General features: G+C 45.9%; 1 protein-coding gene across 1 annotated transcript in view; it reads left to right on the plus strand.

Moving 5' to 3' along the window:
- Nucleotides 1–11,930, plus strand: part of ERCC3 (ERCC excision repair 3, TFIIH core complex helicase subunit) — a 43,834-nt gene extending 31,904 nt beyond the window's left edge. Inside the window, exons 11-15 of the mRNA XM_003800340.3 lie at nucleotides 859–955; nucleotides 2,121–2,238; nucleotides 5,599–5,717; nucleotides 8,347–8,499; nucleotides 10,234–11,930. Of these exons, the coding sequence (XP_003800388.1) occupies nucleotides 859–955; nucleotides 2,121–2,238; nucleotides 5,599–5,717; nucleotides 8,347–8,499; nucleotides 10,234–10,365 (619 nt within the window). The 3' untranslated portion in view covers nucleotides 10,366–11,930. The remainder of the gene's footprint in view (nucleotides 1–858; nucleotides 956–2,120; nucleotides 2,239–5,598; nucleotides 5,718–8,346; nucleotides 8,500–10,233) is intronic.
- The last annotated feature ends 1,575 nt before the right edge of the window (nucleotides 11,931–13,505 follow it).

Below are 13,505 nucleotides of genomic sequence, written 5' to 3' on the forward strand. Positions count from 1 at the left end.
ATGCCACGGCACTCTACCCAGGGGGACAGCTTGAGGCTCCTGTCTCAAAAAAAAAAAAAAAAGAAAAAGAAAATGCTTGTCAGGCCCATTTGCTTTAGAGTCTTGTTTAAATAACCTTGTTTCTTTATTTGTTTTCTGCTTGAAGGATCTGTCCAGTTCTGTCAGTAGGATGTTGAAGTTCTTGGCTATTACCATCTTACTGTTTATCACTGTAGATCTGCTAAGGTTTGCTTTATAAATCTGGGTACACCTGTGTTAGATGCCTAAATATTTAGAATGATCTAGTGACTATCTTTTCTTTCTTTACTTTGGTTGCTCTGAAGTCTTATGTTATCTGATACGAGAATGGCTCTACCAGCTTTCTTTTGCATTTTCATGGAATATTTTTTTCCATCTCTTCACCTTAAGTCTGAATGAGTCCTTGTGAATTAGATGTATTCCCTGGAGATAGCAGATACTTGGCTTATATATTTTTATCCACTCAGCTAGCCTATGTCTCTTGAGAGGGGAGCTCAATCCATTCACTCTCCTTGGGCTTGGTGAAATCTAGGGATACTCTTTATATAAACTCTGTGCTTTGAGCAAAAGATGTTGAAGCAGAAAAGTACATAGTCCAAAAGAAAAAAAAGCGAAGGAGGAAATCCTAAAGAGAATGGCAGACCTGAACCTAGAATCAGTGGGGAAGGGCAGGGAGGTTTGTAGGAGGGGGCTGGCTGGCAGGTGGTTCTTCTGATACATCTGCATGCAGAGGGCATCCTATGAGGGAACTGTGTGAATTCCTTTTTCCCTCTGATGTGCTTCCAAGATAACTGAGATGTGATTCTGTGGTCTTTCTAACACAGCTTTATTCTTCTCTAGACCCTATATCTATGGGCCTACGTCCCAAGGAGAAAGGATGCAAATTCTCCAGAATTTCAAACACAACCCCAAAATCAACACCATCTTTATATCTAAGGTTTGTGTGGCATGCAGGGTGGGAGTGAGGCCCCAATCCCTCCAGGGGCCTAGGGTGCGCTGGGATTCCCAGACACTGATTCATGTTTGTTGAAGGAAATTCTTGTGTATATTTTCATTCCCACACATCCAAGGACACAAGATTCTGCAGATTCACAATTTTCATGCATCTTAGTTACTATCTATAAAGGTCTTTGCTCAACTGAGGTGTTTCCCACCTCTTTGGGGGATTTAGGAGTTTTAAGTTGTATCTCCTTTATAAAAGGAATGAAAGTTCATTTCCTACTCTGACAAAAGTAGGCATTCAGGTGAGGTTCTCTTTGCGAAGAATCCTGTGTAGAGTCCTGGGTGTTGTGGATCCTTTGTCCTGCCACTGGTGTGGCTTGATGGTAGGTGGCCAGTGTCAGCATGGACTCACACAGGTCCAGCTCAGGAATGGCTTCACTCTGCAATCAGAAGCTGTGGCTCCACAGTTAAAAACAGTCTTTCAGATTAAGGCAGACCCAAGGCCCCAAAAGAGTGATCCCTTTAAAGGGATCATGACTGAGCAAGTAAGCACCAACTAATGTGTCTCCAGTCTGTGGCTGGTTGGAGTCCTGGAGCTGAGGAGTCCACCTGCAGTCAGAGTCCTGTGCCAGGCAGTGGCCCCTCCCAGATTGTGTTGTCCCCCATGTGCTGCTGGTCTCAGTGGCCACCAAATAGGAGTATGAATGGTTTTGTGAAGACCTGCTTCTCTAGCTAAAAAAATAAATTACCAAGTGAGTCCCTGTTAAAGGGCTCTCTCCCCTCTGGGCCCTTGGCACCCAGCACTGGGAAGAATACTGAAATGTGGTGGTGATTCTTCAGGGTGGCTCCTAAGAGAACTCATAGTAGGTCCTAGAGGCCCACAGTTGCCTTTCTGAGATCCATTACTTCACCTCTGCCTGCATCAGATGAACCCTGGTATGTAGAGCTTATTTAAATTCTTTTTGTTTCATGTATAAAAACTTTCCTACCGGTTGTGGTTGTATATGCCTGTAGTCCCAGCTACTCGGGAGGCTAAAGTGGAAGGATCACTTGAGCCCAGGAGTTTGAGACCAGGCTGGGCAAGCAACATAGTGAGAACCGTTTATCTTTTTAAAAAAACTAAAATCTTTCCCAAACTCATAGCTGCTTCATTTCTATAGGTAGGTGACACATCATTTGACCTTCCAGAAGCAAATGTTCTCATTCAGATCTCTTCCCATGGTGGCTCCAGGCGGCAGGAGGCGCAGAGGCTAGGGCGGGTGCTTCGAGCCAAAAAAGGTAAAGTGATCTCTTCTTACGCTACAGGGGATCTCTCCTCTTGAACTACTTTGACTAGGAAGGGAGTATGGGTGAGTTGCCAGGGATACTTGGTGTACCCTGGGGTTGAATAGACAGGGGTCCCAAAGCAAAGACCAGGATTCCCAGGGCCCTTCCTTATTTCTTGCATCTTGGGTGTTTTCCAGTGCAGGGGCCTAGAATTTACAGGGGTGTGCCCTACAGTTAGCATTTGTATTGGTAGATGCTAAGAGGGAGCCAGGGTAAGGCAATGCTTAATGTGATATGGAAGAGAGAGAGCAGAATGGGCCACCAGCAGAAGTGGAGGAGCTGGAAGCTGCCTGGATCTCAAGGCAGGAGATGGGAGAGAGTTTGACAGGAGCAGTGTGGGCAGCCACAGAATGGACACATTCCTCTTAACCTATGAATAGTGCTGCCCTGGTGGTAGCCCATAGCAGGGGCATCACGAGCTCAGTGAAGGAAGAGGTAAGAGGCAGCATTGCAAGGGCTGTTACTGAGGCAGTGTGGTGCCTCTGTGCTTGTTAAGTGCAGTGAAAGGGCCCAGCCCCTAGCAGTGGGGAATGGTGGGGACTGACATTGCTGCTAAAAGGTGGCTCTTCTCTCTTACTGGAACCAAGCCATATCCTGAGACAGGGATACAGACCTTGTCCTCAGGGAATTTGCTTATCTTAGAGGCATCTAGACGGCAAGGCTGTTTGAAAGTGGCAAGATAAGTAGGCATGTATTGAAGTCACACTATATTCAAATACATTTCATAGGCAGCTTATTCATTGTATTTAAAATGGAGATAGGGCAGATGGTAGAAATAGCATGAACTTGGGCAAATTATTTGCCCCTCTGAGCATTGGTTTTTCCATCCAGAGTGAGGGTAACAGTCCTCTTGCTGGTACTGCTGTGAGAATTGACATTATAAACTGCTAGATAGACTATAGAGGGCAGACAGGAATATAGCCATTGTGAAAGTAATTTATTGCTTATGCCTTACTCTAATTTAAAAAACTCCTTTATGAGGCTCAGCGCCTGTGGCTGAAGCAGCTAAGGCACCAGCCACATACATTAGAGCTGGTGGGTTTGAATCCAGCCCAGGCCTGCCAAACAATAATGACAACTGCAGCCAAAAAATAGTTGGGCATTGTGGCAGGCACCTGTGGTCCCAGCTACTTGGGAGGCTGAGGCAGGAGAATCGCTTAAGCCCATGAGTTGGAGGTTGCTGTGAGCTGTGATGCCATAGCATTCAACCCAGGGCAACAACTTGAGCCTCTGTCTCAAAAAAAAAAAAAAAAAAAAAAAAGATTCCTTTGTGATTAGAATTATGGTTTCATACTCAAAACACTGCTTGACAAAAAGATTTTTGGCCCCTGTGTTCCAGGCTCTTGTAAGACTAAGAAACAATTGAATTTAAAGGTAATATATAGAAGCTTAATCTACTGACATTTCACTCTGAAGTGAAGATGTTCAGATTTTCCTGAAGGATCAGGTCTTTCAGGCTACATGATTTTATATCCTAGTCCTCCCTTAGCCAAGGTTTTGCTTTCCAAAGTTTCAATTATCTGTGGTCAACCATGGTCCATAAATATTAAATAAAAATATTTTTATATTCCAGAAATAATTTGTAAGTTTTAAATTGCGCACCCTTCTGAGTAGCACACAGTACATGGATTATCCCTTTGTCCAGTGTCTGCCTGCTGTTTACACTACCCACCCATTAGTCATTTAGTAGCCATTTCAGTTATCAGATCCACTAGCGGACACACTGTGGCAGTGTCACAGGATTCATGTTCAAGTCACAAATAGTTCACTACATTATCGTCTCAAAGTGCAAGGTAGATACTGGCAGTTGCCAAAGAGAAACCATGAAGTGGTTTTCAAGAAGTTTTCAAGTGAAAAAATAAAAGTTCTCATTAAGAAAAGAAAAAAATATATATGCTAACATTGCTCAGATATGTGGTAAAAACAAATCTTTTTTTTCTTGCCGTGGCCCCCACCACGTCAATAGAGACACCCCATCTCCACGTCCCACACTATACTCACAGGGCCCCCATCTGTACACCCCCCACTATACTCCTGGGGACCCCCATCTCTGCATTCCACCACTACACCTACAGGAAACCCCTATATCCATGTACTCCAGGAACCATCTAGAATAAATGATCTATCTGTGAAATTGTGAAGAAGGAAAAAGAAATTTCATGCTAATGTTGTTAACACCTCAAACTGCAAAAGTTACAGCCTTATCACGTGATGACTTTTATTATAGCAGATTGTTAATAATTGTTCTGTTTCATTATTCATCTCTTGCTCTGCCTAATTGGTAAAATAAGCTATCATAGGGCTGGGTACCTGTAGATCAGTGGTTAGAGCACCAGCCCTGTGCACCAGGGGTGGAGCTTCAAACCTAACCTAGGCTTGTTTAACAACAACCACCAAAAAAGGCTGGACTTGGTGCCTGTGGTTCAGCAACTAGGGTGCCAGCCACATACAGTGAAGCTGGCAGGCTCAAATCCAGCCCAGGTCTGCCAACCACCAGTGATAACTACAACCAAAAAATAGCCGGGCATTGTGGCAGGTGCCTATAGTCCCAGCTACTTGAGAAGTTGACCCAAGACAATTGCTTAAGTCCAAGAGTTTGAGGTTGCTGTGAGCTGTGATGCCACAGCACTCAACCCAGGGTGACAGCTTGAGACTCTGTTTAAAAAAAAAAAAGGCTGGGCGCGGTAATCCTAGCATTCTGTGAGTCCAAGGCAGGTGGATTGCCTGAGCTCACAGGTTCAAGACCAGCATAAGCAAGAGTGAGACCCCATTTCTAAAAGTAGCTGAGCATTGTGACAGGGGCCTTTAATCCTAGCTACTCGGGAGGTTGAAGCAAGAGAATCGTTTGAGCACAAGAGTCTGAGGTTGCTGTGAGCTATGATGGTACAGCACTCTACTGAGGGCGACAAAGTGAGGCTGTCTCAAAAAAAAGAATAAGCTATCATAAACATGCATGCATAGGAAAAATCATCATGCCTATAGAGTTCAGTGCTATCCAAGGTTTCAGGCATCTACTGGGGAGTATTGGGATTTTGTATTACCAATGGTTGGATACTTTTCCGGTCAGCCCTCATATGCTTCACAAATATTTCCTGATGCCTGGGCTGCTTTTTCAGTTTATTGCTGGTGCCCTTGGAGGCACAAAAGGTTTTTGATTTGACACAGTCTTCTGTGAAGTCTCCTGCCTCTAATGGTCCCCTGACTGCAGAGCTTTCCCACTGCAGAACTTGGTTTTGAGCCTGGAACCCTTCACTCCTGACATTCTAATGGCTAAAGTCGTCTTCTCTCTTCCCTTCTCTCTCCTCCCCCCAGGGATGGTCGCAGAGGAGTACAATGCCTTCTTCTACTCACTGGTGTCCCAAGACACACAGGAAATGGCCTACTCAACTAAGCGGCAGAGATTCTTGGTAGATCAAGGTTACAGCTTTAAGGTACATGACTATTTGGCCTGTGGTCAGACTAGAACCAAGGCCTTTTTGATACATCAGCCTCTAGGAGAAGTGGGGGCCATTGTTGGCATTCAGACAAACCTCAGGCAAGCACAGAAAGCATTAGAGGATTAGGGGCGTTTTCCCAGATTCCCTTTGTCTCTGCACAAATCACTGAGGGCAGCCTCAGCTATTGGTGGGAAGTGAACTAGCCTGGTAGGACGGAGGTGCCCAGGCACTGTGTGAATTTGAGCCCCTTGGGCTTCCTTTCTCAAGGGTGCCCTTCCAGGTGGCTAGGAGAGCTCTTCCTTTTGTCAGCTGTATGCTCTAGGCCAGGGGTCCTCAAACTTTTTAAACAGAGGGCCAGTGGCTTGGTGCCTGTGGCTCAAGTGGCTGAGGTGCCGGCCACATACACCTAAGGTAGTGGGTTCGAATCCAGCTCGGGCCTGCCAAACAACAATGATGGCTACAACCAAAAAAAAATAGCCAGGTGTTGTGGCGGGCGCCTGTGGTCCCAGCTACTTGGGAGGCAGAGGCAGGAGACTCGCTTGAGCCCAGGAGTTGGAGGTTGCTCTGAGCGAGCTGTGATGCCACAGCACTTTACCCAGGGGGACAGCTTGAGGCTCTGTCTCAAAAAAAAAAAAAAAAAAAAAAACAGAGGGCCAGTTCACTGTCCCTCAGACCGTTGGAGGGCCGGACTGCTGGCCCTGGGATGAGTTGGCTGCTAAGCAGGATAGGCAGTGGCAGCAAAAACACCTGGCGGGCTGGATAAATGTCCTAGGCAGACTGTAGTTCAAGGACACCTGCTCTAGGCCTTAGCTTGCCTCCCAGATGCCAGAATCATCCCTAGACTATAGGTCAGATATTTGAATAACAGGAATTCAAAAGCTTTGGCTAACTTTCACTGGCTAAGGTATTTGTTTTCTTTCCTGTGACAGAAATACTAAGTTTATGTCAGGATTTAGTGCCCCAAATAGGGAGGGAGTGGGGGGGAGCTTCAAGAAACAGGGAAGAAAATTGCCCCTGTCATCCATTAAAAGGCTGTCACCAGAACACACAGGTTCCCAGGTTCTTGATTGCAGAAGGCTATAGGGTACCTTTTCAGATACACTTTAATTGTGGCTTTCCTGAGTTAATGAGCATTCCCATTGTCAATTGTTATTAGATAGGAGGACTGGGCCTCTCTTCTTATAGCCAGAGGCTGTGACACCTTTCAGACCTCTCCTGCTGGCTAGAGTACAGGAAGTTTGGGGGTTAAGCCCACAATTTTTCAAGGATTTGCATTGTGACCTTTTTACCTACTTGTAAAAGTCCGTGCTGAGAACAGCACTCATACCTCGTGATTCCTATAGGGCAAGAGACTCACCACATCAGAAAGAGCTGCTCTCAGTTCTTTGAAAGGGTAACTGAACAGAAAGGCACTTGAACTTAGGGTTGTCTATGTTGACTAGAGCTCATCTTCAACACTGCCTGCCAAGAGCAACAGTTAAGAGTTCCCAGAGTCATGACCCTGGAGTGGTCAGTCCACGAGACACACGTGTGCATTGTCTTTACTCCTGATCTCTGGCCACCTGTAGGATTCAGTCAGATTCTTAATTCCTAGGAGTTTCCCTTCAGTTAACATTGTGAGAGGGTGGCGCCTGTGGCTCAAGGAGTAGGGCGCCAGCCCCATATGCCGAGGGTGGCCGGTTCAAACCCAGCCCTGGCCAGAAACCTGCAGGGAAAAAAAAAAAAAATTGTGAGAATTGGAGTGGGTATGGCCCTTACTTACATGGTCAATCCAAGCTTTCTGCAGGGAACAGGAAGGCCTTGTAGTAATTGTAGTAAGTTATCCCTGTAGGTAGGAAAACCAGTCGCCCAGAAATCATGCTGCTTTCTCATTCTTGTAGAGAAAGTCTATAAATAAATTCTTGACATCCTATCATTTTTAAGTGCTCACCCTTGCTGGAAGCCCTGGGTGCTGAGCGCAACAGATTGCAGGGCTCCAGTTTATGCTTTTCAGTGTGTTATCCCTTCCTTTCCCTGGTGCAAGATGGGTAACTACCCAAAGGAGTCTTTAAAATCACAAATGATGGCTCAACGCCTGTGGCTCAAGTGGCTAAGGCGCCAACTACATACACCTAAGGTGGTGGATTCGAATCCAGCCCGGGCCCGCCAAACAACAATGATGGCTGCAACCAAAAAAAAAAAAAATAGCCAGGCGTTGTGGTGGGCGCCTGTGGTCCCAGCTACTTGGGAACTGAGGCAGGAGACTCGCTCGAGCCCTGGAGTTGGAGGTTGCTGTGAGCTGTGATGTCACAGCACTCTACCCAGGGGGACAGCTTGAGGCTCTGTCTCAAAATAAATAAATAAATAAAATCACAAATGATTCCTATGGGATCATTTAGATGCTATGTGCTGAAAGCAGGTTTCTTTGGACTCCTAAAACTCCCTGTGGCGCAATCATTAGTCAAGCTCCCTGTTAGAGGCAGGTCCTGACTCTGGTCTCCAAGATGCCCAAGAGGAGCTCTCTGTTGGTCGCTACCTGGCTTCCCTGAGGAGGGAAGTGACCAGAGCAGTGGACCCAGAAGGCAGAGTAGGACCAAGACAGAGAGAGCAGGAGGGAACACGCCTGCTGGTTTGGGCTTTGCAGGTGATCACAAAGCTTGCTGGCATGGAGGAGGAAGACTTGGCATTTTCAACAAAAGAAGAGCAACAGCAGCTCTTACAGAAAGTCCTGGCAGCCACAGACCTGGACGCCGAGGAGGAGGTGGTCGCGGGGGAGTTTGGCTCCAGATCCAGCCAGGTGAGTGAGTGGCTGAGGAGGTTCCAGGTGGCAGTGCTCCCAAGGACAGTGTTTGCATACAGATACACATGTGCACATAGTTTTTAAACATGGAAAACAGATAAATGTGGAGATAGAATTAATAGAAATAACCCCTGTTACCCTTCTGGTGTGCGTCCTGTCTTGCTGTTGTACCCAGCCGAGCTCGTGTGGCTGTGAGTGGGGTTCTGCTGTGTTCACTTAACAGTCTGATGTGAGTATCTGTGTTAGTACCTTGACGTTGGAGCTCAGGATGGCAAGCAGGTGACCGTGGAATGGAGCATGACAGGCCCAGGGCTGCCATTTTTGGCCACAAGCAAGTCATTTCCCCTTCTTGGTGATCAAGCTGAGCCTTTCAGCCTATAAGAAGCAGCTGTCATGGTAGCTTAATACTTACTTTGAAAAAGCTTAAGAATTCTTTGAAAATATTCAGCCTTTCATTTATTTTGCAAATACTTATTGAGTACCTTACTGTGTGCCAGGCAAATGTATTATGATGAAATTAACAGGAATATCATTATGGAGAATTCCTGCCAGGCCCTTCCAAGGAAAGAAGTGCACTTTAGTCAGGTGCCTTTGAAGCTTAGTTGGCGTTAGAGCCAGGAGGTGAGCAACAGCTGGGCCAACGCAAGAAGGAAGCAGCTGTCCACTGGGGAGGTGCTGCCCTACCCCAGCCCAAAGTCTTCTCCCCCGCCCCACATGGGGCATCTCCATGGCAGTATTCTGCTCTCACTGGACCTACAGTGATGACAGATCTATCACCCTCACAGCATAGGGTCCGTGAGGCCCTAGGAAGACATGATTGCCATACTTGGTTACACATTCAGCATCCAATCTAGTGCCCAGCTCTGAGCCAAACCCTTGGCTTATGCGATTTCTGTTCATACCCTATCTCTGGGCAGAGGTTATTCTCATTTTGCAGATGAATTCATTGAGGCACAGACATTCAGTACTTGCCCAGGGGTTACCCAGTGAGAGGTGGAGCCAAGACTTAAGCCCTGGGCTTTCTGTCTTTTTACTTGTTTCAAAGCCCCATGGTGGTGTCTCAGGAGATTTTAAAGGACTTCTGCCCTAACTGTTAAAAATTCTGTCCTGGTTGGGTGCTGTGGCTCACCCTGTAATCCTAGTACCATGGGGAGGCTGAGGTGAGTGGATTGCTTGAGCTCAGGAGTTGGAGAGCAGCCAGAGCAAGAGAGAAACTTGGTCTCTAGTAAAAATAGCTGGATGTTTGGACAGAAGCATGTAGTCTAGCTACTCAAAAGGCTGAAGCAAGAGGACTGCATGAGCATGAGAGTTTGATCTACCCAGGGCAACAGAGTAAGACACTGTCATTAAAAAAAAAAAAATCTGTCCAGAAATGGTCCTTAAGCAAGGCAAGGCAGTGTAAAACCCAGCCTGCCTGGGTTGAACTCTCATCTCCTTAAGAGCTGTGTGATCTTGAAAAACTTGAACAGAGTTAGTCTCTCTGTGTTTGGTCTCCTCTTCTGTAAGTTGAGGAATACAATGGTGGTGAGGATTAGATGAGAAAATACGTGCAAATACATGTAAAATACTTGGAAGAACACCTGAGGTGTAGTAAGTGGTAAGTGTTACTTAAACGTAATATGTATTAGATTTGTGTAAATTTTATAGTTTGTTATGACTTTAAATGTCATAAGAGGAGACTCTTTTCCCCTTGGAGACTAACAGTGGGTTGGGTTCTTCCCTCCCCCTCAGGCATCACGGCGCTTTGGCACCATGAGCTCCTTGTCTGGGGCCGATGACACCGTGTACATGGAGTACCACTCGTCACGGAGCAAGGCCACAGCAAAACACGTGCACCCACTCTTCAAGCGCTTTAGGAAATGACACCCGCATGATTACTTAGACGAAGACTTGAATGCTGGGCACCCACATGGGGAAGGGATTTTCATTGTAACATTTTCTGTTCCCGTCGATGTGCTTTCCGCTAACAGCCAGCCAGATCTAAATATGGTATCTGACTCAGTTGAAGAAAATGCATCAGAGGTTTAGTTTTGCCTTCATGGATCATCCAGAGTTTAGAAAGGAGGGAGAGATGGGTGGCGCCTCACAGGAGTAGGGCGCTGGTCCCATGTACTGGAGGTGGCAGGTTCAAACCCAGCCCCGGCGAAAGCCTGCAAAAAAAAAAAAGGAGAGGAAGATTATGTATTTTTGTTCTTTTCAAACTGGTTGGGAAGTGGGTCATTCCTGTATATAAAAATTTGTAATATTTAAAGCATATTTATCTTAATGTTCTCTTGAATAAATCCATATGGGCTGTTTAACCACTTTTCAGTGTAGAAGTGCTTTGTGCCTTGCCTTGGGCAGGGGCATGTCTGCACAACCAGCCTCCATCCACGCCTGACTTGTCTGCAGGCACAGAGGCATGAGATAGGCAGCTGGGGACTCACATCCCAAGATGCCTGTGTAGATGTGTTGGTGGGAAAAGGCCCCAGGGAACTTGAGGAGGGTGGTTTGGATGGGGAAGAGCTTGAGCAGTTGGGGAGTGGACCCTGTTCCTCGCTTGTCCCTGGCAGGTTCAGATGGAGGCTACTGCTGCCTGCTTTTCCAGGGCCCATGGCTGTCCTACAGGCTTGTCCTGCAATCACCTGCAACACATACGCCCTCCAGATCAGCTCATGATCATGCCCTCTAGGGCACAATCTCTTACTTCTCCCTCAAAATACAATGTAGATCTTGCTAGGAAGCTGGGTTCCTCTTCTAAAGGCGGTTTAGAGCTCTTGGGTCTTTAATGGCCAGTTCCTTTATTCTTAAAAATGGCTTTGGACTTTTTCTGTCTTGTTCCTAATATGAAATAAAAGGTGTTGAGGAAAAGAGAAGCAAGGCAAGATTGCTCCATAAAAGGCAGGCACGTACAAGGTGCCATCACAGAGAAAAGCCTGTTGCTCCTAGGTGGCAACTGGTTCTAATAGGAAATAGTGCTCATACACAGGAGAGCTGGCGCCCTGCGCAGGTTAGATGTGGAGCCCTCAGCAGCAGGCTCCCTTTTCCTGCACCATCAGCCAAGAAGACAGCATCTCTTTCCAGGATGTTTTGAAGCAAGAGCCACCTCCCCCACATTCCACTTGTCTGAGCTGACGTTTTGAGGACAAACTCTAAGAGTCTTATCAGCAGCTGGTGCACCAGACAGCTGGCCACTGCCAGTGCAAGCCTAAGGAAATGACAATGGGGTCCCTGATCAAAGCAGGGGTCCCTGAGTAACCAGACTTGAGACCCATGTGCCTTTAGGGGGATGTGTACAAAGGCCTTGCCTGTCATTCAACCCTGAGGGGCTGGACCCAGATGTTCAAACTTGATTCCAACTGACGTTATTTTCAGAGTCTGATCTCTTGTCATACTTACATTTGTCATACTCAAACAATTCCAAGTTTTCCTGTGTTTTCACATTTCTGACCCTTGTTTTCTTGCTAATTGACAATGTTGAATTTTATGTGATCCCTGAGATCCTAGCGAATAGGGATGTTTAAAGGATTCCCTCATTCTTTGTGTCTTGGAAAACAATTTGCTATAAAGAACCATCCTTCCCTTACTGCAAATACTCTGCTTGTTTACCTGAAATAAGGTGAACAAAAAATTTAAAAAATTGGGAGGCTCAGAATTCCCGAATTCCCAAATTCCCATTCTTTGCTTCATAAATGATTATCTAGACTGCTAATTGATCCCTACTGATCAATTGGAACAAAATAGTTGTGAACTAAACTTTGGTTAAGATTCTCTTTTTCAGCTCAGCGCCTGTGGCTCAAGTGGCTAAGGTGCCAGCCACATACACCTAAGGTGGTGGGTTTGAATCCAACCTGAGCCCACCAAAAACAACAATGATGGCTGCAACCAAAAAAACAGCCAGGCATTGTGGCGGGTGCCTGTGGTCCCAGCTATTCGGGAAGCTGAGGCAGGAGACTCAACTTGAGCCCAGGAATTGGAGGTTGCTGTGAACTGTGATGTCACGGCACTCTACCCAGGGGAATAGCTTGAGGCTCTGTCTCAAAAAAAAAAAAGATTCTCTTTTTCCCCAGGCTCCTGAACTTTGGCCCACCCACCTCTAGCCCCTCCTGAGTATAGGCTGGACTCAGGGTAAATCATTATCTGATCCGAATCTTCTCATTTCCTGTCACCTTTCTATTCAATTCTTCCTCCCCATAAAACCTTTTGCCTAACCCTCCAAACACAACTTATGTTCGGTACATTTTCCCTATTACAATAGTATCCTCTGCCCCACCTCTTTGTAATAATCCTTTCAAATAAAGTCTCTGTACTGAATTCAGATTTGTTTCTTATTTGATACCATGTAACAAGTTTTTTATTACTCTAAATTTCCAGATATTTGTTGCTAATACATAAAAATATAACTGGTATTATATACACTGTATTTTGCAGTCATGCTATACACATTCTAAGAGATTTTTTTTCTAGATTTCTAGATTAAATAGACCAACATCAGGGTGGCACCTGTGGCTCAGTGGGCAGGGCGCCAGCCCCATATACTGAGGGTGGCAGGTTCGAACCCGGCCCCAGCCAAACTGCAACAAAAAAAAAATAGCCAGGCGTTGTGGTGGGCGCCTATAGTTCCAGCTACTCGGGAGGCTGAGGCAAGAGAATGGCCTAAGCCCAGGACTTGGTGGTTGCTGTGAGCTGTGTGACACCACAGCACTTGAGAGCGATAAAGTGAAACTGTCTCAAAAAAAAAAAAAAAAGGCCAACATTGATGAAGACATAGAACACTTAAGCAGTACTATCAGCCGACTTAACTGACATTTATAGAGCACTCTACCCAATAACACTCTTTTCTAGTACACACAGATCACTTGCTGAGGTAAAGCAGATTCCAGGCCCCACAAGTCCCAATAAGTTTAAAAGGATTCAGGCCATATAGACACATGAAAAAATGCTCATCATCCTTAATCATCAGAGAAATGCAAATCAAAACTACTTTGAGATATCATCTAACTCCAGTAAGATTAGCCCACATC

This window comes from Otolemur garnettii, unplaced genomic scaffold (genome assembly GCF_000181295.1).
Source record: "Otolemur garnettii isolate 467f Iridium unplaced genomic scaffold, OtoGar3 scaffold00173, whole genome shotgun sequence".
Lineage (NCBI taxonomy): Eukaryota > Metazoa > Chordata > Mammalia > Primates > Galagidae > Otolemur > Otolemur garnettii.